General features: G+C 49.0%; 2 protein-coding genes across 2 annotated transcripts; both read left to right on the forward strand.

The window, feature by feature from the left end:
- Positions 1–11,961: 11,961 nt before the first annotated feature.
- On the forward strand, positions 11,962–22,130 carry LOC128273714 (slowpoke-binding protein). The gene is made up of 10 exons (XM_053011741.1): positions 11,962–12,198; positions 13,020–13,133; positions 13,304–13,468; positions 17,563–17,770; positions 17,852–18,088; positions 18,155–18,336; positions 19,028–19,250; positions 19,313–19,438; positions 19,512–19,654; positions 21,992–22,130. The coding sequence occupies exons 1-10, from the start codon at positions 12,089–12,091 to the stop codon at positions 22,038–22,040; spliced, it is 1,557 nt and encodes a 518-aa protein (XP_052867701.1). The 5' UTR covers positions 11,962–12,088; the 3' UTR covers positions 22,041–22,130.
- A 10-nt stretch (positions 22,131–22,140) lies between these two features.
- On the forward strand, positions 22,141–27,878 carry LOC128271104 (uncharacterized). Its single transcript, XM_053008541.1, has 3 exons — positions 22,141–22,174; positions 22,427–22,451; positions 23,638–27,878. Exons 1-3 carry the CDS (start codon positions 22,141–22,143, stop codon positions 25,652–25,654), a joined length of 2,076 nt encoding a protein of 691 aa, XP_052864501.1. The 3' UTR covers positions 25,655–27,878.
- The last annotated feature ends 73 nt before the right edge of the window (positions 27,879–27,951 follow it).

The raw sequence follows: 27,951 nt of genomic DNA on the forward strand, positions 1-27,951 counted from the left end.
AACGAGTAGTGAACGGAACGGTGTCCGGCAGCGAATCAAACGCTGAAATTAAACGCTTACGGTCCTCGCTTTGTTCCATTGCAACCCATTATCCGCCCCGTTATTAAAGAAAGCATAGCAAGCAAGTGAAAATAAAGGCGGATTCTCTAGAATAACATAAGACACAGTCGTGCCAACGTAACAGCAACAGCATCGCGGTGACCGAAATTCGAAAATCATTCATTGAACACTTTGGCCTAGCGGAGCGAGAGGGTGGTACGTCACAAAGCAAACGCGAGCGAATAACAAAACACACGAAAAAAGGGGGAAAAGATCAAGTGTACTCGACAGAGAAGGCGAGAGAGAGCACAAATTCATTGAACGTGCGAGCAGCGCCCGGAAGGACCGAGCGAGAAAGAGCGTGGCTTAAGTAAGAAAATACGCGCGCGTGGGTTTTCCTTGCAACCCCCCAACGGGTGTGTGCGTGTTGTACGTTCGCTGGTGTGCGAGTGTGTGAGTGGTACAGAACCGCGCGTCGCAGTGGTAGTAGTGCGAAAATCGTTCAACGTCATCGCTGTTGGTGTTTTCCCTGACTACGTCATTACTTTCGCGTCGCCTACTAAGACCACCACCACCCGAATGCCAGTAAACGAAGGGGGCTGCTGTGTGCTCACAGACCAACGCCTCGCTCGCTGAGTAGTCATCGCACCGGAAACAGTATCCGCACCGCGTACCCTAACGAGACGCGGTCACGGGCGTCCTTTTCGCCAGCAGGAGGGTCCATCTGCCACCCACTCACCCCTACCTCGGAGAAAATGATGCCAAGGTAAAAATGGAAACCATTGAAGCCCGCAGCATCCAGTAATTCAATTTGCCGCCTATGAACCGCCCATTTAACGTTTAGCACATTTTCATATCGAAAGGGCGACAGGATACTGTTCCTTCAACGCCCGCCTAAAACACACCCCGGCCCGTGTCATATCGGTGGCCATTATCTCCATTTCCTCCAAGCCATTGCTTCGCCACTTCCGGACGTTGCAAAAATGGAAAATTGTCTCAGCGTCCCTTCGCTTTTCCGGCCGGCGTGCGGAGGGTCCCTAATCTTGATGCGCGCATACGCAAGTTACACGAATTTGCATTTTAACCGGCGCCACTTCTGCAAAACAAGCTGTTGCTACGGCCATAATGGGCGTGTGACACGACTTCCACGACGAGTGCCGCCACGCCGCCACCGCGTTAATCATGTGCAAATAGCTGCCCAGCCAGCTGACGGTCCGGAGTGCAAACCGCAATGACACTTTTAATATATAGGAAACGGAACAACCGGTAAACACCCACCGCCACGGCCGGACGGCCAACGGAAATTGTCGCTGGAAAAAGCTTATTGCGCCAAGTGCCACTTTTCAGACGATACAAGCATAATTACATGGCTTGGGCAACAATTTCAAAGCCAAGCGAAGAGTTGATGATGATTCTTGTCAGCTCCGTTGCTGGGGTTACATCACACGGGCAGAGCGTCTTGTGCTTAGAGGAAAACTTATTTTAGTCCATGCATTTCCACCCGATTTTCCCGGGATGACGCCCAGAGCGTACCTCTCATTCGCGGAGAGAGAGAGAGATGGGGCGCCAACTGAACGGCGTTTGGCACCGAGCCGTATTGAATTAGAAATTAAATGTCACTTGCGTTTTCAGCCTCGCCATCACGCGGGCGCCCGAGACAACTCCATGATTGTCTCCTCGACCGGTCTCGACACGTCCGCTTGACACAAATCAAACGTCAGGACGCTCCGGCGAGGCCGTGGAGGAAGTGTGTTTAATGAAATGGACGATCCACAATGGCAAGAAGGAATCCGTGTACCGAGAGGCGACGAGGCGAGCCAAAAAACAATCGACACCAGAGTGAGGCTCTGGCGAACAAGGACAACATCAATACCACGGCCACGGCATAGGCGACAACGGCGGCGAATGCAAATGGAGCGCCACTGGGTTGCATTGATTTTTAATTTGCATCTCATTCCGCAAACGACAAGCGCAGCAGAAGCATGATTTCCGTGTTTGTTGCCGGCGATAGTTTTCGTCGAGTTTGCATCTCGGCTCGCGGTTTGTTCTTTTACCGCTTCCGAAACGGACCGCGTGTTGTTGACACAATTATTGCATTATATTTTGGTCGCCGAAAGTGCCGAAGAACTAATCCAATGATGGCCCGCTTTTCGACGGTTGCTTGAGGTGAGAGTGAAAAGGGTCTCTTATGTACTCGTGTCTTTGACTGTACAGCATTGTAATTCCACCTAAAGGGCACCGGAAACAGAGTGAACGGAAGTCAGAAGCCGACATTATCGAATCAAGATGCGCATGCATTATTAACCGGCTCGATTCCGGCGATGGCGATGATTGATTGAGAGCCCGGCGGCGGTCAGAGTACAGACCGGCACACCGGGAACGACTATGCATTTTGTATGATATGGGTCTACTGGCCACACAATGGCTCACTGAGCGATTGTCCTGCCCGGCCCGTCGTCCGTCTAGGAGCTAGACGTCCGGGGCTGAAGCGGTTTCCCTTTTTATCCATAATTTATGCGCCCTTATTGATTTGACGGTACAAAACTGTGGCCATACGACGGAAGGGATATTATTAAAGGCTAACGAAGAGGTGAGTTTAATGCGAATTTCGCTTGGAGGCCACCGCCACCAGCCAGCCGGGGGATAAAAATAACACGCGTTTATTCGATGTCGATAATGATAAGCATTCGCTGGCGTTGGCACAGAACGACCACGAGACGGTCATCGACCACGGTCCTAGCTGGGAGCCAGGAAAAGGTCTGCTGTTACGAAGCGAAAACACGGTAACGACGCCATCGGGAGCATAAAAAGCGCCCTTTATTGTAGCGGACATATTAATTCAATGGCTCCGTTACCGAACACCGAGCAGCCGACGGTGGCCGCCCGTCGAATATGCCGACGAATACCCGGAATGCCCTGGCGTGGATTGACGACTTTAGGATAAATATAGGCTGAGCCAAGCCGTCCCCGGCAGTCCACAACCGGCAACAAAGCACACGCCTCATGTAGGGCTTCCTGTGCCGCGTCTGCCAGAATGAGCTGTGGCCAGCTCCTTCACGGAGGTGGGCCAAAAATTGGAACCCCACATCGGAGGCTCCGTCATCGTGACGCCTTCTCGGCGATCGCCTCCGTATGTTTATTGACTCTGTTTTGCCACTTTTGTTTGCTCGCGTTTCTCGGCAGGCATGTGAGCTCCATATGGCCCAGAATGCGCCGTCCGCACTTGGTCTACCCAGGAATACCCGGGATTCTATGGAAGCCGTCAGAGCGAAAGCAACGCTGGTGACTGAAATATGGCACAGCTTTGTTATTTTTCATTGCCGTTGTTTGCAGCCGTGTTCCCTTTCGCATGTTCGGCTGAGGATGTTTATTTGTTTCCCATTCTTTGGCCACTCGTTGTTTTGTTAGTGCAGCGCGCCAAGCAATATATGGACCATATATGAATGGAAAGTGTGTTGACCCAATTTATGTTCGCATTCGATCAGCCACGCCAGGCGCCACCTTTGGCCCCCCCGACGGTCCGTGTTATAAATCGACTTTCGTTCCCCGTTCCCCGGTGCTTGTCCGGTGTGCGGAATAAACCCCCATTTCCGGTGACGGGTGAAGCATAGTTCACTGACACGGATCCACAGGCCGCTCTAGCTCTAGCTCCAACTAGCCAGCCAGCCACCCAGCCGACCAGCCAGCCGACCAGCCAGCCGACCAGCCAGCCAGCTATAAATCTTTTAAATTGCCAACGGCCACACTAGTTGAGGATGAACCTCGCCGGGTCCCGCTCTGCCGGCGTTCGCCGTTCGATCGATTTCGATTCCGTATCAATTGGTTGCAGCAAACAACGTCCGGATCGAATGCGTGGCACCATTCGGTTTAATGAAAGCAATTTAGCAATCCAAATGAAATGTGGGAACCGTTTCACTGGGAAATGGCCGTCCCGCGTCGTCCCGTTACGCAACGCTCCGGGCTCCGGATTGTGGTTGCTTCGCTCGCGAAAACAAGCCACGGACAGCTTTTGTCCGTTTGGCAATCTAGAGCATAAATATGGTTTTAATAAACTTCTAATGCGCCCTCAAAACAGCCGTTCTACCGAATTCACGTTCAGTTTAGCGACCGAATTTTGAATCACGATTTGCTCCATGAGTGGCTTGAACGTAACAGATTCCATTTCAGGACTTCCCCGTTAGTTTTTCGATGACAATGTCGCACGATTTTCACACTCGACCGGGGCTTAGCCGGTCACGGCAACCAATCCCATTATGAGAGAAGCGCTCTCGCTTCAGCGCAGCACCGATTTTAAGTCGCATAAATCCGTTAATGCTTGACATCGTAATACCCAGAGCGCAGTGGCCTCCATGGACCGGCTCGGTTTGGTTGGCCATCGATCGTTACATCGCGAGCCCGAGAAGCACCACTCCCCGAACCGGCACCATTAGGTGAAAAGTAATCTCTTACGTAAATAGCAGCGAAAACCATGTGCAGCAGGCGTGAAGGACCGGAAATCTCAATCCTCCATGGATGAACACTCGGTGTCCAGTTAGACTTTCGGTTCGGTTCTGCCGTTTCGACTCCACAGAAGCGGAACGATGGCGAAGAAGCGATCGCAGTGATTTCACGCGATTTTCAACCATCGAAAAATGGAAGAAAATCGACCCACCCACTTGCCAGTGTCTACCCGCGAACTGTGTCACGGAACGCGTGTGCGTCTGACATCGGTAATCGTGTAAGGGTCGCCCTTTATTGGGCTTAACTCGGGCGCAGCATCCACCGGGTTAGACGACCGGGTTTCGGTCCGATGTGGAACCCTTTTCCCACCAAGACACCGTGTTGTTGTCCGTGTTGTGGTCCGAGGTCCCTGCGTACGGACCGTTGTCAGAGGGAGGATCATTAAATTAAGCAACCTAATTCCGGCACCGCGCTGTGTCGGGCCCCGGCGCGTATGATTGAATTATTTTGAACGAAGTCTAATCATTTTTCTTTTTCGACACTATGTGGACTTTCACGAACTTCATAAACGTTTCAGTTCTAGGGACCTAAGGCTCACGAAACGCCGTGACGATTAAGTTTTTTCATCCATCATTCGCATCGGCTTCACTACTCACTTTTCGCTTCCGCTCTATCGTTCACAGGTCAACGTGACTTTGCGCTTGAAGGGAAATGAAAGTTGATTTACACCACAACAATAGCTACAGCTCATCGTCGCATTTCTGGATTGTAAGTATGCCGCCGTTTTCGTCCCGCTTTTTACTCCGAAATCCTCGTTCGCTCCGAAAGGTTGCTAGCTGACCGAGCCGTGGCGAATTGAAACCCTTTTCCTGTCACTTCCTGGGGTCTTTTTCCACCGGAGAACGCCGCTTACACTGCTCGCGGCCGGCACAGCGAGCGTTGCGTCACAATGTGGACGTAATTTATGACCGTCGCCCGTTTCTATAATGCTGCTGCATGACTCAAAGGATCAAAGCCTACGGCTGCCAGTCCGCCGCCGCCGTAGCCCGCCATTCGGGTGGGACCTTTGAACCTTTATCATGCCCAGCCGTCCACACGGCCCTGCCCCCGCAGCGTACGACCTTTCGCCCGATGTTTCGCTGGCAAATTAAGTGCAAACTAAATTAGTTCAAGTTGGTGAATAGTTTGTAGGGAATCTGTGGAACCCTGTGGAGCTGCTGACCACGGGGGACCTGCCCCTTGGGTTCCTTTTTTGTGTGCCAGGCCGGAACGGTATTTAGGCATAAATTTCTTACGCGGTCCCGTCTGCGGACAGGAAGTGAAGGAGATCTTTGGAGCCGTGCGTGTGCTCCGATTTCCTTTGCCTCCACATAGGTAATCACAGGTTTCGGGGGATTGCCCGGGAGTAGAATTTATGAACTATAGAAACCACCCGTACGAGCGATGATGGAATGCCATGCTAGCGCTTTTCTCTCTCCCTTTCGGCCCTCATTAACTCCTGTTCCGTGGTTTCTGTTTTGCAGGGTGCACTCTGGTGTACAGTCGGTATCATCATATTCGGCGCTGTGGCTGTGATTTCATGCTGGATAAAACGATGCAGGTAAATATGGTTAAACCCCAGCAGCAGCACCTATATCCGCCAGGACGCCCGAAAAGTCAGAAAAGCGCTTCCCCGCGAACGTACCCGGTTTGCGTTCTTTTCCTGTGAGGCCAATCAAAAGCACTCGGCTGCAGGAAAGCGGTCCCGTAAGCAACTCCGACGAGTGCAATGTAATGAAATGCAGTGAAAATGGTGAATCGTGCAAAACTACGCCGTGTAAACAGTGTGTCAACAGCGGGGCTTTGGCGCACGTGCACGGCTTTCCCGCTGTTTGTTGATTTTTCTTCGTCGTCCTCTTTCTATGCTGCACGGGCCCATCAATGTACTTTACAGCGCGCGGCACGCGGCCGGGGGGCTGGTTTATGCATCGGCAGCAAGTTTACATTGCTTGAAGCCGAGTGCACAGCCAAGCCAAGAGCTGTGCCGTGTGGCCCAGAAAATGGTACCAATCGATTTTCAGACTCGGCGGAAAACCAAAAATCCCTCCTCTTCGGGGTGGGCAAACGAGGGGGAACACTGTTTTCAGCCCAACCCAGCGGTCGGTGAATGACTGCTGTTGGGTAACGGCAGCCTTTCGTTGCACAATCGAATCAAGGCGAGGTAATCCAATTCAAATCACATTTCAGGGACTCTAGTGCCCGGCATGGAAAGAGAACGAATATTTACATCTAATAGCAACAATGCGACAGTTTGCAACACATCTCTCGTATCGTTTCTATTTAACTATAAATTCACGGCCCAAAAGAACGTAAGCGGATCTCGTGGAACGCGACGTGCACTAATGGCCGGAAATGAAAAAGGCCAAATGAGCCCTGGTCGACGTGCAAAACATCAACGGTTGGGCAAGCAAAGCAACATTATGAGAAGTGAAAATGAGAAACCGGAAAAGAACCGAAACCGAGCCTTCCGGCGTACTGGGTGTGACCAGAATGCAAACACACCGGTCACACTGACGCCATTTCACAATGGCCCCATTTAGCCATTTGCGTGCGAATGTTTATTTTTAATCCCATCCCGCTAGCAAGGGAAGACGCAGAACCGAGTCAGGACCACCTAAGGACGCACTACGAACCGACGAAGGATAACTTTGAGGCAAACTTTAGTTCGTCCGCGTTCGGGCAGTCCGCCGGAGCGAGCTAGCGGTCGGAACCGGAAAGGGCCCGAGCGCAGCCTTTGTGGGAGCCAAAAGGATGATTGATTATTTTGTAACCCATGGAAATTGATTTTAGATTATCTCTCCCTCACCTCATGGCTTTCTGGTGGCTATCTCTGTGCCCTAAAGCCGGCCAGCCTTTGTGGGGCATTTCGGGCGGGTGTAACACAAAGACAAACTATTGAAAGTTCAACACCGAGCGTCGGGGTGGCTTTCTCGCCCGGACACCACGAAGTCAAGCAACAACCGTACAACCCTTGTTTATGTCATTTAGTGAATCGAATTGCCTATTTATATGTGCCCGGTCCACTGCTGACAGCGCGGGCGCGGATGATTGGTTTATTTGCCTGACCTTCCCTTTTTCTGGCCCGGGGTTTCGGGGTGTTATTGTGTTGTTGTGCTGGATGCCTTTCAACCTGCTGGCTTCCTGTTGCCCCGGTAGGCTGGCTAGGGCCCAGTAACGAGTTTTTAACGATGGACACACGTTGGACCTTTCGTTTTGAAAATTCCATAGCGAAGCATTCGGTAATGTAGGGGAATTTGCATGCCAGCAGTGTAATTGATGGATCGATATCAGGCACAAGTCCTCTTATTGCAGCACACAGTTAATTGACAGCTGGAGCTAAAAAAACGAGTACGTCAGAACAGTGCTCAGGTACTTGAGCTATATTTGAATAATGTAGCAACCTGTTCACATTTCCATTGGTGCCCGGGATTGAAATACCTGGATCCAGGTGTCAGGTGCATAGTAATCTTCCAACCAAAAATGTGCATTCTGATTCTGAGAATGGCACTCCATTCATTCCGACCGTCCGCAATGCCACAGCCAACAAGTTCACTGCAGGAGTCCGGTTTCAAATCCATCCCTAAGCTTTAGATGCGTAATTCATTATTCATGCCCACGGCCGCTTCTCCTGGTCAGCATTATTTGTGGCACTAACCTTTAATAACGATGTGTTGATTTGTGCCGCAAAACTTTAGTCCGTAATCGGTCCTCTGTTGTACTCTTTGCCAAACTTTGGAAGGTTTTTCGTGCAAACTTTACCGGGGTGTTCCCCACACACATTTATCCAAATCTAGATTGCTCGGTTGCAAGTCTTCACGTTGAGCATCGCATTGGTTCCGTGCATCGCTCACCATAACGGATAAGTTCGGAAACCCGGCCATAACACGTGCCCGATATTTCCAGGCCCCGGCGCGAAGATTCGTTTCATCTTGCCGACCTTAGCCGACGCCCACAAAACCTCCACCTACGTAGGTGGAACTCGCAGAGCCCGGCGAAAGGTTAAAGGGTAAAACGGAAAGCGCTCGATCGGTGGTGGCCCAGGCATGTGCCCAGCCCAGCCAACCATGCCAACAAATTTTCCACCCAACGCGCCATCCTGGGCGCAAAGGGAAAACAGGTATCACCCGCAAACAACAACAAAAACCCAAAAAACGGTCTCTCCACATCACTGCATGTCTGCACCAACGCACTTTCGGGATGGGACAGCCTCCGAAAAGTAAATGTATTGCGTTTATTGTGGCCTCCCTTATTTTTGCGTAGCATTGCCCGGGATGCTGAACTTTGACATTTCGCACGGCGCACTAGCTGCTGATCTTACACTTACCGCCCAATCTAGCGAAGGATGCGCGAATTGGCACCGAAAGTAAAATGTCACGCTTCGCCCAGGCCGGACGGAGGCTTCGGTGACAAGTTCCATTAGTTCCGTGAGCTCCGGCCTCACGCGGATGCTTGTGTGGGATGCTTTCGAATCGTCTCGAATCTCAACGGGCGTTGGGGAAATGAAATTTTAAAAATTCATAACCCCGATCCACGGCCGAGCCTGGCGAGCGACCCTGACCAGGCCATCTGATAGACGGCTTGCTGCTTGCTTGCTCCACTGTCTTTCCACTTTCCATCTCGGTCACAAAGTCCCATCATTATGGTAGCGGCACTAATCTATCCCATTTCGGTCTGCCAACGGGCGTCGTCCGTCTTACCGGAGCCGCTGTGTGCCGAGCCGAGAGAGAGAGCGTTGGACACGATTTCCGGTGACACAAAACGTCAGCTACGTTACAGCTACGAAAGGTGAAATGAGTGAGTGCCAAAATCGGACCACCGGGGATTGGTTGGTACAGGCCGGCCAGACCATGGCCAGGCCGTTATAATGAAACTCGACTTTGGTCAGTGACAGCTTCCAAGCACGTAGCGCTTTCTTATGGCGTCCACGTCTTGCCACTTTGTTTACAAAAAAAACAGCATTGCAGCGTGACCGGGCTTTTGAAGGATTCCGAGCCTCGCATAGGCCTAGCGAGTGGCCAGAAAAAGCTGTGTGTGGGTTATGGTGTTTCCCTTGCAAACTGGAAAAATGCCTTATGAAGTATTCCGCTAGCAAAGCAGACAGACTTGGAAAGTTGAGTTCAGGCGCCCATCCTTTATATTGGCTTCAAACGGTTTACTTCGTGGTCTGACTTGCCTTCTACCGACCGTGAGTTGTTGCAGCTGTTGGGATGATGGTGCGAAAGTAACGAAAAGAGATCTTACGGAAGCTGGTGAATAAGGTTCACCACTTTTGTGTGTGCAAGGCCATCCTTTGAGGAGAAGGCGCCTCAGTGGCCATTAACCATGGTTTAGTGTATTTTAAAACTTCACAATTGGAACAGCTTATTCGTGACAGTTTGATAATATTAAGATGATTCAATTGACCAGTATTGTAATTTTACATTTATATTTAAGTTACTCGATCCATAATGAAGTTGAATATTGTTCATTCTACTCTTCTATTTCTTACATCGCAATCAAAGCAGTTATATGGGCAATGTTTTCCGTTAAGTAATTGAGATCGTCCCACACGTACAAACGACACGCTTGGTGTGCAATTTGTTAGGGCACAAACCCGCACAAACACACTCGCCCGCCAAGGTGCTCCCTCCGGCACTAAATGAGTTCATTTTTCCACCAACGCACAAAATAAAGTCCTCATTACTCCGGGTCCGGGCCAGCCAGGTACCTGGCAGCCTGCTAGCAACCAACCAGAGGGCCACAGGGAACAGGGACGTGTGTGTGTTGTTGCGCTATACACATACACCACTACGGCCGTATCGGCCAAGCGAAGTTCGACGAAATTGTCGGCACGATGGACAGGCTTTTCGCGCATATCCGTTCCGTCCGTCGGCGTTACCAGGCGGGCCAGCCGGGCAGCTTTTTCGCGTTGAAAGTGCCAAAGTATTCTCACTCGGTTTGAAACTACCGACCGACAGCGATTCATCACCAGCTTGTTCTGCGGGGCCAGAATGGCCAACGCCGGTCGTGGCAATGATGGAGCATTTTTCTCGAACAATGAATGCAAAGTGTGGAAAAATGTGGAAAGTTCCCTCGGGCACACGCTGAAGAACGAAAGCCGCGAGTCCCGTGCGTGAAATCGTCCATCCATAGTAGGTCGAACTAGGATCCTGCGGGCTTCCGGCATCGATCCGGTGCATGGTAAATGCAGTTGCAGCTCCGCAGATGGTTGAGAAGTTTTGTTGGCAGCGCAATTTGTGTTAAGTGTTACAGTTTCTGTTACGTTCTTGAGTGAGGCAACGGAAACAATCAAGGCCGTGTTACAGAAGTTATTGACAGTGATTACATGTTCCAATAGTTGGTCCGGTTGGAAGAGATCAAAATTTAGCAAGCCCCTTATGGGCGTCACTCTTATAACATCGACCAGCGAGCCCTTTTCGCTTCGCGAAGAATGTATGAAACATTGTAAACAAATTTTGTTTTTTTTTTTGTCAGATAATAATGTTAGATTTATGCAAAGAGACCGCTAAACTATAGAGGCCTGTCGGCTGTCGAAGAACAGAACTTCGAAGCACGAATTCCAGGGCGCCTTGCCGCAGGTGAATCTTTTAATTTGATTTAAGATCCGACGCCCAGTTCGTGGCCTACGCGTCAGCCGTACTTTGTATTTGCGTAGTGTAAGTGCGCCTATAACGATGCCGTCGACCTTAATTGCCGGCCAGAGCAGGAAGCCTCGCACGTGACATCGTATGAAGCGCAGGCCAACGTTCTGACCAACAATGGTCGGAGGGCGGTTTAATGCGCTTATTGGCACGCCTTCGTGGCGATAATGGAGGCGCATGGTGCTCGACAGTTCGTCTTCCCAGTTTTCCCCTTGCTACGCGAACACGTGCGTTGTGAAAAGAAGGTTTAGACATTGTTAACGTTTCCTTACCAACGGTGGGTGCTGGGTAGCAGTTCTCGAGGTTGCCACCGCGAACTCGCCACCGCCCACCGTAATGGCGTAACGTGTCAAACCTACGGTCGATAAGAGATGACACGTTGCAGTGCATGGGACCACTTTTTGAGTATTTTCGACCATTCCAATCACAAGGCATTGGACGCATAAGACTCGCCTCGTTTGTGTACTACTCGTTCACTACAACCCGAATCCTCGCTCTCTTCGTTCGTTCTGCCTAAATCGCAGGATACAACGAATAAGCAGCAACAACCGTCATCTAGATCACATCAGAAAACTCATCCCGACCAGCAGCACCTGCGAACGACGCCGCTGGAACCATTACAGCAACCATTGCAGCAACCATTACAGGACCAAAGGGAACAACAGCCGGTGCCGCAGCAGCAACCGAAACAACCGCTCCAACTGCCTTTGCAGGAGCAGCCAGAATTACAGGAAAAACCGCCAGAAAACGTCCAAACACGACACCACCACAGTTGCCCACCGGCGGCACCACCACCCGGCAGCAAGCCGCCGAAAGACGGGCCCCCGGTGTCCTTCTCGTTCTACAAGACAATCAATACGGTGATTAAGAGCAGCCGCAAGATTATAGTGCGCGTTTGCGAGGTGACCAATGTGAAGACCAAGCTCAAGATGTTCAACCTATACTCGACGATGAACAAGCGCAATGGCGCGGACGATAAGGAGGCGAAAGAGGTGGAAACCACCGGTCACGATCGCTTCTGTCAGGAGCGCCCTTCGAGGTAAGTGCACCGACGGCATCGTGTGATTCCCACGGCGGGGGGGAGGTGCTGGTGCGGTCAGTTTCGTGTGCAGCAGACCGGGCGTCTGAACAGTGAACCCTGACGTGAATGGTGCGAAAACGCGACAAACGTAGTGATAAGAACAAAAATCGGTAGATTTAAAAAAAAATGGTAAAAATGATTAAAAAATGCAGGACAGGTAAGAACTGACCCCAATTGGAATTTACAAATGTTAGGAATCAGTTACATTTTCCCTTCCCTAACGCATCAGTCTCATAATTTAAGGAATGCTTGTGAACGAGTATGAGCGTGAATATTTACTGTGCTACTGTTTTCTCTCTGCGCTGTGCTAACACTTTAATCCTGAGCTGGCTTGGTTTTGGCTTATTTTGTATTGCGCAACAATAAATTACACACTGTAACCCCTACAACGATCGACAGTAAAACAATTGGATGAGAAGAACGAATAATGAACGCCACATTCACCGGACTTCACCCAACTGCCGTGTTTCTGCTGCACACGAGGACCATATTATCTCGACCGGCACCTCCAACCAGTTTAATCAATACCAAGTACTGACATTTGCACAAAGCTTATCGAAACTAAATCAGCAACTTTCTTCTTTCTTTTACTGCATTGCATCCTTCTTTCTATTTTGTATCCTTGATCGTGCCATTTTCTACTTTTGAACCGCTGGAATTGCCTCCCGCATTCGTCTACAATAATGACACTTCGGTTTTGGGGGGTTTGCCTTTGGCTTCCCATTTTCTCGAAACACGTGGTCTGTCGCTCGGTACGTCCGGATCCGTACTGTCCGTAGGTCAAGCTACCGACGGAAGAAAAGAAAAATGCGCCGGGCACAGTCGGCCGCCGAGTTCCAGGAACCGCACCCTGAACCGACACTAACTGCGGCCAATAAACGCATGCTGTTCAGGTAACTACACTTCCGACTCCTATCTACTCACCACATACATCGCATGTTTGCGGCGCTCACACTAATGAGTATTCTGCATTGTAAATCATCATCTTCAACCCCCAAAAAAGCACCACCTGCCCCATTGTCACAGTCTGAGCCAACGGAATTCTTTTCTCACGTTCTTTCAGAGGGCGCTCCATTAGCTCGGAGCACGACAACAATTCCGAAACCGAACATTCCGAGCGGTCGCCACTGGTCAGTGCCAAGCTCGACTCGCTCGCCAAGTTCCTCTTCAGTCGAAGCCTGCTGCAGGAGAATACGGGCGCGACCAAAGATAGCGAGTCACCGACAAGGTTTCTATGCTCTTCATACTACTTCATTCCACTACTACTACTTCTACTGCTACAAACCAACTGTAACCCTCTGCCATCCGTTGTCACTTTTTCAATTTTCGTTACTGTTGATTAATGTTACGCATTTCAATGTACACGTGCACAATCGCAAACAACACTCAAACCCACAACAACCTCTTTCTGATCACACCCTTCAATGGTTGAGCTATAGAAAAAGGATAATTAACGGAAAAACATGCATATACTCGAGCAAACGAATCCTTACCCAAATGTTCGCGTTAGGGTTATTTTGTGTTCAATTGGAAGTTCTCAAATGAGATGTTTAGCCAGCCTCCCGATTTGTTGTTATTAAAAATTTTTGCTTTAAAGTCATCCTGTTCTTGTCGAACTACATCAAAATACACATTATCCCTGCTATCGACACACACCCACACATACACACACACCAGTTCTACTTTTCGTCATCTAGATTTGTCTTGCTCAACGAAATAGATAGATTTCTAGCTTAATGTTTGCCATACCTAGCAGAAAATGTTCGCTCAGTTAGGTGGTTTGGCAAATGAAAATGTTTGTTTATTTATTCAACTTTCACTATCTCTCTCTCTCTCGCTCTCTGTCTTTCTATCTGTCTTGTTCCTCTTTGTTTGGCAATCTTTTATCAACCCTGCTCTTCATTATTCCCAAGACACGGTATGGCGTTAGTTTCATCGTTTCCTCACGCCTTTATTCTGTTTTGCCAGTTTTAGAACCAACACAACACTCATTTGTCCATCGTGTATAGATCATGCAACAGATAGCAGCCATCGCCGATGATTAAGCTAGATTTAGGTCACAAATTATGAAACTTTTTCCACCTCGGAAAGAAATATGGCCCAATAAATGGTTGCCAGGCAAACACAGTGCCAACATCAAATGTCAGATAAAACAAGTTTAAAACATTTTCAATTTACTGAAAAAACTTTTAATTAACGAATCTTCTTACCCATGGTAAATGCGAGCAAGCTTTATATATGCCAACAAGTTACCAGCGCGCGAAATTGGCAAAAGCGGTCCCACCTTATCTGGACGGAAGAACCGTAGACTTTAACACCAGATCTTGATTAGCTACTGTTTTTTACTTTCTTTTATCGTGTAAAACAAAAACCATTGGTCGCTGGGTGCCCACCAGTATTCTGTTAAATCACTCTCAGTGCCAATGGGGCAAGCAAGGAAAATTCCCCTTTCGATTACGATTCAACGAGTGAATTTCCTCTCCGATTGCAATGGTAGCCCTTTGGCCGTAACACACTCGCTCGGTGCGTCCGGTGGGAAATGTTGAAATTTCCATTATCGAGAAAAATCTTTATCTTGGTTGAATCTAGGGTCCCTCTACCGGCAAGATCTACGAAAACTTTTGTTTGCCATTCGGCGAATTCAGTGGCCATTGCGAAGCTGCTGAATGCCGAACGTTTCTGCTGTTTCCCCCCTCTTTACCGGTGCCGCAAAGGCACACTTGAGCGGGGGTCAACAACTGGCACTTCCTACTAATTGGGATTCGCATCGCATTTACCAGCGGCCTGCGAGTGGTCTCTCTCTGTACGGCATCCTTTCCGTACTATGCAGTCATCCCATTTACCATTTTGATCTTACTCTTCCTTGAAAATGGCAGCTGAAGTCTGTGGACCGCAAAGCAGAACGAACCGGCATAAACAGGTTACAGGACCAGCAATTAGTGAACCACAGACCCCCGAGAAACTTGAACATAACTCAACCGCCTCTTCAAACATGACTTTACGTTATAAACACGTACTGTACATTACGCCAACCTTATTGTTTCGCGTCCCAGGCTTGCTTTACTTATACAAAGTTCTTCTCGTTATGATTTCTACTTATTTAACTAAATGACCTATAATTTAGACCAAGTAGTTTGGTGCTTATTCACCCACGATCTATGCAACATTTCCTTTTAAATTAATGCATTTAAACGCAATTGCCAATACAAAACTAACTCAGTAATAAAAAATTAAATAAACAATTGGTCAAAGTATACTCAAAATAAGGCAAATAAATTAACTACAAAACAATAAACCAGTTCGCGCATACAAGATGCGACTCAAAACAACTATACCAACAATAAGCAATAGTACAGTAAGTGAGTAAGGTTAGAATCATTTGTAAATCTGAGAGGTAACAAAGTGCGAAATAAAACCAGCCAACCCGAGTGGTTCAAAAACAAATCGATTCCAAATTTATCGCGTTTACAGTGCGATGACACGCAAAATTGTCAATCAAATTGTCAAAAACTGATCGTCAAAGCAATGTGGAAAAAAAAGCAGCTAATCACTGTCAAACTAATGGGGACGGGGGGACATCAAACACGTCCAAGAACTTGTTTCAGGAGAACTCAGTAACATGTTGCAAGTTGTGAAAAACAGAAAAAATATCAGGCAAAATGCGAGTCACATCAGTGAAGTACTATAAGTTGTAGCTCTTTCAGCGTTCACGTGTGTCTGTTGGCCCATCTAGAGGGTCTCTTGGTCTCTAGTATTTTTTTCTCTTCATCTTTCGCTCTCTCCTTTCTGTCTGTCTGTTTCTCGTTTTCGCTCCGATTTCGTGCATCTTTCGAATAGATTTTACAACTTGTCATTCACTCATTTTCTTAGCGACTAGCGACCTCTGTACAATAATAGTCAATACGTTATCTGTTTCAAAAGCATTCGGAACATCTTTCTTCTCTTGAATTACTATCTTTGCTCAACTAAGTAGGAATAGTGATTTAGTGGCAAGAACTACGTAAATCTGCTTGTTTAAATTTAGCCATTTTGGCAGTTTTTCCTAATGTCAGCTACAACACCGTGCGCTATGTCGCCATCCCATTTACTCTACTATCCTCGTACTCTACTCAATTCGTTCGAAATTCGTTCGTTCGACTGGTTCTTCTAGACGTTTGTTTGTACATTTCCCTGCTCACTTTCTACACTCCCTGAACGTTGTTACTGTTTACGATGTTGTTTTGCTGTTTTGTGCCCTTCTGTCCAAACTATCCGAGTTTATTGTGCAACAAAGCAACCTCTATCTTTATCGATCGTTACCCAAACCCGCAAATTTGTATTGCATGGTGGTAGTGTTGAATCAACGGGCACCACTTCCTTTCTTACAGACAACAGCAACCATGTCCATGTCTCCCTAATGCAGCGTCCGGCTGAATCGGTCCTCTTCCATTCGTGAGTCATCAGCACATTGAGTCCGAAACCAGAACTGACGCAGCAAAACGCTCATCAATGCTCTGTTCCTGTCTGCTATGACACATTACGAACACTTCATCCAACACTAAGCCACGGACGCCCAGAAACCGATTAATGGTGGCACGGCAACATAGTGCTGGTGAATGTGCCTGACCATAGTGGTGGGGCATCGATGGGTGTCGGTTGGCGACACAGACTTTTGCTAATGGGATTAGAAACACGTGCACGGAGTGCAGCGCAGAGCCATTACTTCTGACCATCGATTATCGACAGGCTTCCGTAAGGGATACGCGTGTTTTTGTACGGTTGTTACCACCGTCCTTGCTGTCGCTACTGGGTCGGGCCATTGTTGTTGGGTTGGCCATGATTGCTAAACAAAAAGTGGCCCTTTTTGCCGGGACGAAAACCAAACGTCAGCCACAAACTGTACAAAATCAAAGCGACATTGTACCGTCACGAATGTGTCGACATGTTTGGTGACAAAGTTTCGGTGACATGCGCTAGTGTCCATGGCCTGGAACTATCTGCCACGTCAGTGTTCTGGTTTTCTGTTGCGTGATTCATGTTTCTCTCCATTCATTTGTTGCGTAGTTTTGCTCGAATCTGTATATACTGTTCCATTAGCTGCCGCCGCTACAGGCCACTGCGCTCGGCCAGGGCAGCCGAAGGTTTGTATGTACGAGTTCCGGTGTTGTTGCATTCGATAATTCGGTATTAGTCTAGAGTTTCCAATTTCTTTGCCCTTCGGGAGATAGCTTCTTCTAGTGTGTCTCGAAGGCATAGCGTCTCAGAAATAGTGTACCGATCACCGAGAACCGTACGGCAAGCTTCGTTTGACCACAGGATTTTTTTCTCCCTCTCCCTCCTCAGACACAGTGTGCGCTATCAGTATACGGCCCTGGACAGTGGCATCGGCGCCCCGGACCGAAGCCCGCGGGAGCGTGCGGCCAGGGAACGGGCCTATGGCGCTTGCACGGAGTGGCTGCAGCACTCGGGCGGTCGCTACGAGTCCATCGCACACCTAGATGACATCGGGTCGCGGACAAATAAGCACTGGTTCCTACTCAACGACTGCACGGTAACGAACTCGAGCTACAAAGCGCCACGGCTCCACGACGCTGATTGTTTACGCCCCTGGCGTCTTTCTCGTTGACCACAGATACGCACCGATCGGCTCATGACTTTACTACCATTACCTCCTGATTGCATTGCCTTAGAAGAATTGCCGCCGTCTGAATGTCCCCAGGGGGTGCTGATGGAGCTGCTCGGCTCGCTGCAGCATCCCTACATCTACCCGGTGCTAGATCTCGGCTTTTTCCCTTCCGATTCCCACCAGTACACCAGTCTCGTGATGCCCTTCAATCCCCGTGGCAGTCTCAAGGATCTCATCTACAAGGTACGCGCTTGTACGGCGGACAGCAGACCGATAACGAACGGCCCACTAACCAGTATCAATCTTCAGTCCCAATGGAACGAACCGTGGGGTCGTAAGTACACGCGCAAGTCCACCTGCCTGCCGATCTCGCAGGTGCAACGCCTCGGCCGCCAGATCCTGGAAGCGCTGCTGTTTCTGCGTGAGCGCGGCATACCCTCCCACGGACACCTGCACAGTGGAAACGTCATTCTGCAGAATGGGGTCGCCCGGTAAGCGTCTTAAATAAGCACCCATTCGACAGGCTATTTCGCCCTATTTCGGTGTCAAAACTCGCGAGCTTCGAACGTCAGTAAAATGTCTTTCAAAGAGTCGAGTGCCGACTCGCAACGTGTCACACCGTGCTCCACATTGCTCCCGAAAACGGAAAATCATTCATTCCATTGATTTTCCGGAAAGCCCTGCGTCCAATGTTTGGGGGCCTGTGACCAGAACTCAATTCGGGACTGCACGAACGGTCCCAAAAAGCGTCCTTTCGCTCCGATTGCTTCCGGCTTCGGAACGGATTTCCATCCGAAATAACATATTTCCGGTTTGTCGCGGCTGTAGGGCTCCATCCGTCACCGGGCCGGCCGCCGAGTACGTACATTACGGTGACACTAATGTGACACTGAATGCATTGGTGGCACTTTCACTCCGTGTCACCACCGTCACCCCGTCTACAGGCACTGACAATGTGTATGACAAATGAATTCCGCCGTTTCCATCGGAGAACGAAACAAGTTCGATAGGCTAGGGGCGCCAACTAGGGGAGCAAATGGAGAGTCAACTTTCCTACTCAACAGTGAAACACTTTTGGGGTTTGGCCACAATGCTTTCACTCGCGTGGCACCGCACCTGGGCCTTCAACTTATCCATATTGATGCACATTTTGTACATAATTTATTTTACTCAACTTTGCAGACTTTCCGGCCTGGAGAACGGTTTGCTGGGGTTGAACTCACGCGTCAATGCCGTTATTTGGGCACGGTCGGCACCGGACATCGACAACATCGACGTCATCTGCTTCGGACACCTACTGTTCGAGATGTGCGCCGGGTACGAGCTGACGTCACCCCAGCCCACTCCCGGTCACTACCAGCTCGATCTCGAGCGGTACCCACAAGTACGCACTGCGCCGACTACGGCAACGATGGCGCTGATGTTCAGAACTAAAAATCGGATTGTTTGAACCGTCTTCCATTCCAGGTCGTTGACGTGCTGCAGATGATATTCGAATCGCCGGATGGTCGCTACCCGACGGTGGAGGAGCTCGTGCTCTGTGATATTTTCCGCAATATCGATTTAAGAGAAATGCGAGGAACATGTGTGCCTGTACGTAGCGTCTGGCAGCTAATGCCGTGCTAATTGCACCCTTTTTGATTCGCTTTTCGCCTTCCCCCCACAGTCCTTCAAACACGGGTTGAGCAGCTCCACCCTGAGCTTACTGAATGCTGTCCGGCGGCGCCAGGGTGCCATCATGAGCGGTTCGTACAGCGAGGGCAGTTCGCCCTGCACACCGCCCTCGACGCCACGGGATCGGAAAACCGGGTGTGTAGTCTATGTCTAGTCGCTGCTGCTGCCGATCGTCTCACAATCGTACATTTTTCGTCCCGTTCCGTTTCTTAACGTTTACTTTACGTGGTTTTTGGTTTGTGTTTTGCGTTTTTTTGTTTTCACTTCATGCCATCCGACACGAAATCGACGATTTTTAAGCAATTCCTTTTTTTTTGCATTTTACAAAGTCTAAGGTTTCGGTTTGTGAATTATGTGTCAAATGGACAATTTTCTGTTCAACCATTTCTGATTTAGCAGCTTCCGTTGCTGATATTTGTCTAATTGTCTAACAACCGCTTAGAGTTCTCACAGATACTGTTTGATTTTTACAAGCACAGTTTTACGTGGATAATTCGTAGCACAAGCAAACGAAATAAGATAGTCTGCCATTAAGAACGGATCGGAAACGTTTTCGTTGTTGTAGTTTTTTTTGTGCCTTTTCTCTGTTAACATGCCCACTTTAGGCGAGAGCAATGCTTTGCAAATTCTAGACATCAACACTAGCTACCTAGGGATTTCGCGAAAGATCAGTGTGTCTCATTTTCATGTAGTTCTTACTAAAAACGTACTTCGCTCAGCCCTAATTCTAATAACCTGTGTGTACTCTTATCATCCGATGTTATGCCAACAAACAACCAAACAAACACACGCAAACACTCTTTCCATCACTCTCTCATGCCTATCCTGTACGGGTACTCCTTTCCGATTCCTCCCAAAGCAAGCAGAAAACGATGTAAAGTTATGCGTAACCGTCCCGCGAAGAAAGGCAAAACACAGGCACCACTCACAGACAGTTAACCAATGCGCGAACCAATGGCTCCCGATCAGTGCACAGCTTTGCACTGATGCATTTGCAAGTCGGCAAATCAAGGCTGCACTATTTGGCAAATGTTTTGCAAGTTACACCAGAACGTAGAATTCATTCACAAATTTGCCTGCAAGTGCAAGCTAATGAATGGGGCGATACATACTTTCAGTGTCTTTCCTAAAACGTATCAAGCTCGAAGATTTGATATGAACAAAGTACCGATTAACCGCGAACAACCGTGGCCAAAGAGGCGTGTTACTTGTTCGCTTCGATCTTTGGATCGCTCGGTTTCCGTTGTTTTATGTTTTGTTTTGCCTTACCTTATCCTTGATCCCGTATCCACCGCCGATTTTGCCCACACGTCTGGGTTCAACAGTACTGAACTGAGTACCGAGTAACGATCGTCCTCATCCGGCGCACTGGTGGTGGTGGGCACACCGATCGAAGAAGTCGACGGACCGAAAACAAGATAAATACAGTAAGTAAAACCGAAAACTCAGCCACGCAAAATACATGCCATATCTACCATTGTGCAACACAGCAACCGCTGGACCACTGGACGCTTCGTTTTGTTCCGTTCAGTTGCTCGTGCTTTGTTCGATTATTGGCCATTTTTGGTTTTAGTTTTCTGGTGATCATTTGGTTCCATTGGCGTTCGGAAGGTTCGGAATGCATCTGTATATTTGCGGAATGATAAAGTAGCTAAATATCTTATCGTTTGATTACACACACCTCACATGCATACCAGCAAACACATTCACACACTCGGACACACTCACTCCCGTAATTTGTGAGGCGTCCACCACAAGCCCCAAGAGCAAACCCCCCTGCGTTAATCCACCGGTCGACAGAGCGAATCCTTCCCCTCCGTTCCTTCATCATTTTACAAGCAGTGATAACGGCATAACATCGGTATGAACGGCGCATAATCGGAAAATGACCACACTTTGATGTTTCACTCTGTGACTATTTTGTCTCTGTTTTTTGTCAATGATTCGTTCTTCGTACAAATTATCCCCAGTGTCTCAACGCTTCTTGTACTATCCGATCAAGGCAATAATGAAAAAAAAACTCTAAATACTAGGAACGGTTCATATACATCATATACAATAGTTTGAAAACGAAAAAATGCTAATAAAAACAGATATCGTTGAGGCCAGTTGATGATCAATCCGTTCACCCCGCACAAGCGAGTGGAAAATGTACGTTTTTCACGACTTCATCCATCATTCATTAATATCACCGAACCAGACCGAACACCGTGTTCGCACTGGGCCATCATCAGCATCATCGGCATCCCGTCATCTCATTACATTTCGGTTGTACTTTGGTTTATTGTTATGTTGTTTCTCTATTTCTATGCGCACGAAAATCGGTAATCAAATCTCGATGGCTGTACCGTCCTTGGCTACTATCTGATGATGGTGTCTATCTTCGATTAATATATTTGTTGGCCAAAAAACACGCACACACACACACACCCCATATCGCCGTGATTTTGGGATTCTCATACCCGTACACAGTTACAACTATCAGGGCCATTACGATGACTTTGTGTTTCGTATGGCCTAACGGTGGTTGCGTTCGATCTCTGACCATCCGGCCCACGTGCCGCACCAGGCGGCTCCACCAGGCGGCTCCACCAGAGCGGTCCTATGATTGTGTGCATTCAATGCTGACGACGCAGCACCAGCTTCTGGCCAGCTGTTGCGTAGTGACCCCTTTTCATGATTCCATTTGTAATAAATGACGTTACGACGAGCCCAAACGGACTGCCGGTGTCCAAGAACCGGCCAACGCATTCTGTTCCAATCGTCAAATTCTTCCTCTCTCTGTATCTGCGTGTGTGAGCGTTATTGTGTGTGTTTTTACAATAGTTAAAAAGTTTAAGAGAGTGTTTGCTTCGTTTGTAAGATAGAAATAATTTCTTTAACCATCGTCACGTCCTGAAGCCTGAGGCCTTCTAACAACGTCACAGTTTAGGTAAGCATCGGACAAACGTAATCACTTCATTATGATACAAATGCTTACCCTGGATGGCCATATCTGCGCTAAACCGTATGAGAGATTTATGTTGCCAGCGCGTGACCTTCATTTATGCAATATTTATAAGCCAGTGCTAGTGACCCAATGCTAGGCCTCCCCTAACTAAACTGGTAAGGCCAAGCAAATTAATTTACTTCTGTTTCACCCTTTTCGGGACCACAAAAAATGCCAACGTAATGTTAAACTAGTCAGTCCCGTGATGAAGGCATCATTCCGGCATCATGGCGTTATCAGTGTTTTCTATCTTCAAATGCGGTACCGTTACTATCATAGCTCATTATCATTGCTGGCCCCATTTGCACTTAGTCAGTGGGTTTAGCAAGCCATATCATAAGAACCGTTCATCATCTTGCTCTTAACAAGTAATGCAGTAAGGACAGCATCGAGTATGTTAAATCATTGCTGTGCCACGAGAACTTGGCTGTAGCTCATCTCTTGACCCAACCGATTCACTCACACTCAATGATTGTGAGTTATCAGTTTTGCTCAAACAGTTTCTTTTCTCTCTTCCCTGATAATTTCTATTTTCATTAACAAAGCCGAAAAACATTCCATTGCATTTTGCCTTAGACGTACTGTTTATGTTTTTTAAATTACCATTTGTAGCTCGTGCTTAGTTTATCATAACGCCCTACGCTAAACAGAACCGACACGTGCTTCGTTAGCGATTAGCCATTGATGGGCGGCGGCCATCAGTAAACCAACATTAGCATTGTGGCATCGATTGGGAAGCGTTTGTTTCGTTGCGTTTTCGTTATATATGTTGCTGTGTGCGTTAACATGTGTTTGGTTTTGGTTTAGTTCCACACTATCGCGCCCATAATATGCACTCATACTACATCACACACACCCGCACACACACACGCATCAACACACAGATAAGAGCAAACTGCTATGTTTGGCTGTGTTTTACCGTGCGGTGTGTCGCTCGCAGTCTGTAAGTGTGTTCTGTCTGATTTGATCTATATCGTTGCCGTACGGCCACCGCCCACCATCCAACACTCCTCCTCCATCCATCCGAATCCTGCTCCGAATCATCCACCTTCCACCGCTCCGACCCTCCCCAACCGGCAAATTCCTTCGCACCTCCTCGACCTCTCGAGTCCGACTTTTTTCTTTATAGTGATGTAGAATCCTCCGATCTGTCTAGTAGTGATTCCGAGGGTCTGTTAGATGAAATAGTTATAGCGTCGGCCCGCATCGACGATCCATGCCATTACGATCCACTGAGCTCGCCGATACATTACTGTGACAATAACGTCCACTCGGACGATAACAGCAATAGTAACAACAACACAATCATTCGTATAGATTCGATCGAAGAATCGCAAGGTTCCAGCAGCTCGGGCACGGTCGTGGTGGCGGGCGGTTCCGGCTCATCGTCGGCAGGGCCAGCGTCGGCTGCGGCGGCAGTAGCGGCGGCGGCGGCGGCAGCAGCGGTGGGTCTGAACCCGTCGTCCGCCTACAAAAACTCCAAGTCGCGCCGCATGGAGTACAGCCGGCGCGGCATGATACTCGGGCTCAGCAACCCCTCGCAAGACTCCGCGTTCGGTTCCATGACGGACGGCGAGTCGTCCAGGGCGTCCAGCTTTAAGCTGAGCAGCTTCGCCTCGATGAACTCGCCGATCGACGAGGGCGTCGAGGATCTGCTGGCGGAGCAGAGCGCTGCCGACAATCTCGCCACGACGATCGCCAACATGAAGTACATCGATTCGACCGGATCATCGCCGTGCCACGATTACCACTGCGCCGTGAGCAATTCGCGCACCGAGCCATCGATCGCATCGCGGGACATCTCGCCCAGTCGATCGCGGTTCCTCGAGCCGCCGAAGCTCATGATCAACAATCACTCGGCGTCCACCACGAACTCGTCGCTCTGCTACACACTGTCGCCCCTGCGAAAGTGCGCAACCACGGAGGTGTTCTCGCAGAAGTATCGCGTCTCTTCGTTCGAGGACATGTCCTGTTCGTCATCCCACAAATCGATCAAGAACACGGCCCGCAAAATCTTCCGCTCGTTCGAGGAGGAGCGTCGGATCGACTCGGCCTTCATGCCGATCGATACCGGAGCCAGCACGTCGCGAACGGTGCGGCAGCAACATCAACAGCCGGGTCTGCTCCAACCGCAACTATCCCTGCCACCCATGTCGATCGCGGGACCATCGTCCTCTTCGCCCTCCCCAAAACACCACCATCCGTCGGGCTTCTCTCCATCGCACCACTTTGGCTACCAGCAGCCCGCGGCCTCTCCCCATCACCAGCTGTCGAAGAAGAACCACGCGTCCTACCAGAACCTGCACACGATCGTTCCGACGGCTCGCGAACGGGGTCTACAGTGGCGCAGCAATCTGATCAAATCGAACGAATGTCTCTTCGAGACATCGTTCAACTGTGTACCAACCCACCATCCGTACTACCAGCAACCGCAGCAGCAGCAGCAACAGCACCCGTCACATTCCTTCTCCTCGTTCCACGGCCACGGATCACAGGATCTGCCCACCGGATCGGACTGTGGCAGTTCGAGCGAAATGAGTGGCGATCGCTTCACACTCACACCGGAACCGGGGCCCGGGACTGGCCCTGAGTCTCCCGCCTGCTCAGTGGTGGCCAGTTCTTCTACGAGTCGTCTACGGCCCAACCGAACCGATCGGGCGCAGCTGTTTTCGTTGGCCCGCTTCAAACACAACGCCATCCTGGACAGTGTGTCCATCGAGGACATCTCATCGGATGCATCGCTGCGGCAAGGGACGGGCAGCCCCGTGGCCAGTCCATGCCGCAGTGCCGCCAGTGTGTCCTCCTCGTCGGCCGGTGAACCGCCGCCAGAGTTTGAAGCGAAGCGCCTCTCGTCGGACGTAACGTGCACCTCGGACGCATCCGACACGACCAGCGAAGATACGGCCAGCATCAGCACGACCGACACGTCCCTGCTCAAGTCACCATTGCCGGCGCACCGTGACACGGTGGCAGCCCAGGACTTGCGCCACAAGCATGCACCCCGTGACGTCCGCCAGTATCTGGACGACGCCACGGTCGCCAGCGGCGGTGACTTCGGCAGTGGCAGCGAGGAGAAAACACCGCTCCTCGAGGGCATGGAACTGTCGCCCATCATCTCGCCGACCGAGTCGGAGCAAATGTTGTGATAATACCGTGGCACGCTCAACCGAACATTCCCCTTTTCCGGCGACTTGCGCCGTTGTCCGTACCGCTTAGGCAGTGAAATGCAAGCGGAGGTCCTACTCTGACTGGAAACAGGAACATCACGCGAAACAGGTCCTTTTTTTACGCGAACGCATTTTAGGCCCGTGAGCCGACGTGACCATGTGTCACACGGACTCACGGTAATCTTGATGAACGTGGATAGTCCACTGCGCCGTACATAGTCAGTTTGTCTCTCGAGTTTTAACAACAACAGTCCAACGTCGTAGCAAACACTGACAAGTCCCTTGGCCCGTGCCGCTAATCGGCCTGTGCGCCACGCATATACGATAATCAATACGTAGCCGAAATACACACATCAAGATAATACAACTTTGCTGTAGGCCGCCCTAGTGGTAGACTTTTCGTCCTGAGGTAGACAAATAGAACGTCGACGGTAGTGGTACCATTACCATCTGTTTCCAACCAGAACTCTCCGCGGCCCGAGTGGTCAAATTTCTTCGCAATCCGTAGCTCCACAAGGATCTTTAGTAGTGTTCCAGGCTGCGTCCTTGCAGTTAGTTGTTCACCATAAAAACACAGCCGACCGGATTAAACAGGGATTCGCTTTCGATTCGCAGCAGTGTACCTGTGCGAGTGTGAGTTGTTAGAAAAAGGGAATGGCGGTTGAAGGTACGCGAAACAACCGCTTCGACGCGAAAGTCAAAGTGTCAATCAAGAAGTAATCAGTATTTAAACAATAACTTAAAATGATAAAGGGTACACTATCCGACCGAGATTTTGACCCCAGCCACGGCAACCCCCTGTTTCCTGCGCTCGATATACTCGGATCCCCGGTTCTTACAGTGTAAGTAGTGAAATTTAAAGTACATTAGAGAGCCGTCGGGAAGATAGTCCGGCAATCACGACGATGTTGTTCCCGACCGATATGAACGAAATGCGAAAACGCAGAAGTAAAATTTTTCTAGAGAAAACCAAAACCAGTATATGAAATCGTATCGTAGGCAATCCCGAAAGGCGTTGACCGCTAAGCCGGGGGGGGGCTCGAGCAACCGATGACGATCAAGCTGAAATGTATATGAATGAATGATAGCTTCCCACGAATCATCAACTGGACGGATTACATGTACCGAAATAGGACCGAACCTTACTTTCATGTTTTTCGGAACAGTACACACCTGGAAATCGCCATTGTGTCACCCGGATCCCATTTCCGATACACCCTTGAAATAGAAAGCGGAGTCTAGTATCATAATTAACCATTTTAAAATAAATGAAACGGCCAAAGTTGAAAACAGTTGAATTAATAACTCATTTCACACAACTCTAACAACACCGCTACTGCGTGTATAAAACAATGGTACACTTTCTTTCACTGTCCACTCGAATAATAGGCAACCAAGGGTGCCCTATAACTGCGTCACGAATCGTTTCTCCTCTGTCTGCCATACACTACCGAATGGTGAATTTCCCATTTGTACATTTTCGTTGGCTGATTAAAAAGATATACAGCAGAAACAAGAAAGCCCGCCGGACCGCAAAGCAGGAAAGCGCGCCTCGAGGGCACGTCAGAACATCAAACGAAAACAGTCGTTTGAACGTTAGAGACGGAAAGATTGATGAAACCTTTGATAGAACAATTTCTAAACCGTCCCCGAATATCAAAATCATTAGATGTACAAATATGTATCCGTTGGGTTGCGCGTTTCCGTGGTGCCACTGATTTACCGCTGCGCCGAGATCAGAAAGGCAGCATGGAAGAGGCGTTTGTTATCATTTTATCAAAGCTCAAGCATTCGAGAAGATAACGCAGATAAACTTTCTTTACTTACAACGGCACCAAACCCATAGGTAAGAACCAATATAGAATGTAGACCTCCGTTTAGCCCCCCGTTAAGCTGTGTAGCTTAAGGTTCTGTTCGGAGATAGCCCACTAAGAATCCACGCGCATACGGTGCGCATGCAGTTTGTTGCCGCCATCATTGCAGACACAATTCCTAATACACACGCGTTCCTCTCGCTTAGGTCGGCCAACGTTTTTGTCGCGGAAAGAACAACCCAATACAATAACTTGAATATGAGGTACAATTATGAAGAAACAATCACTGCTAACAACCACTATCCGGAGAGCAGCAGAGGCAGAAATATAACAAAACAAAAAACACAGTATAGTTCATTAAAACTTCCGAGCTTGATCGTTATAGGAAACAAATAAACAGAAGAAAGTCTATCAACATCTTTTTTGCAATCCAATTACTTACGAAATATGAACCATATTATT

This window comes from Anopheles cruzii, chromosome 3 (assembly GCF_943734635.1).
Source record: "Anopheles cruzii chromosome 3, idAnoCruzAS_RS32_06, whole genome shotgun sequence".
NCBI classification, from domain to species: Eukaryota; Metazoa; Arthropoda; class Insecta; order Diptera; family Culicidae; genus Anopheles; species Anopheles cruzii.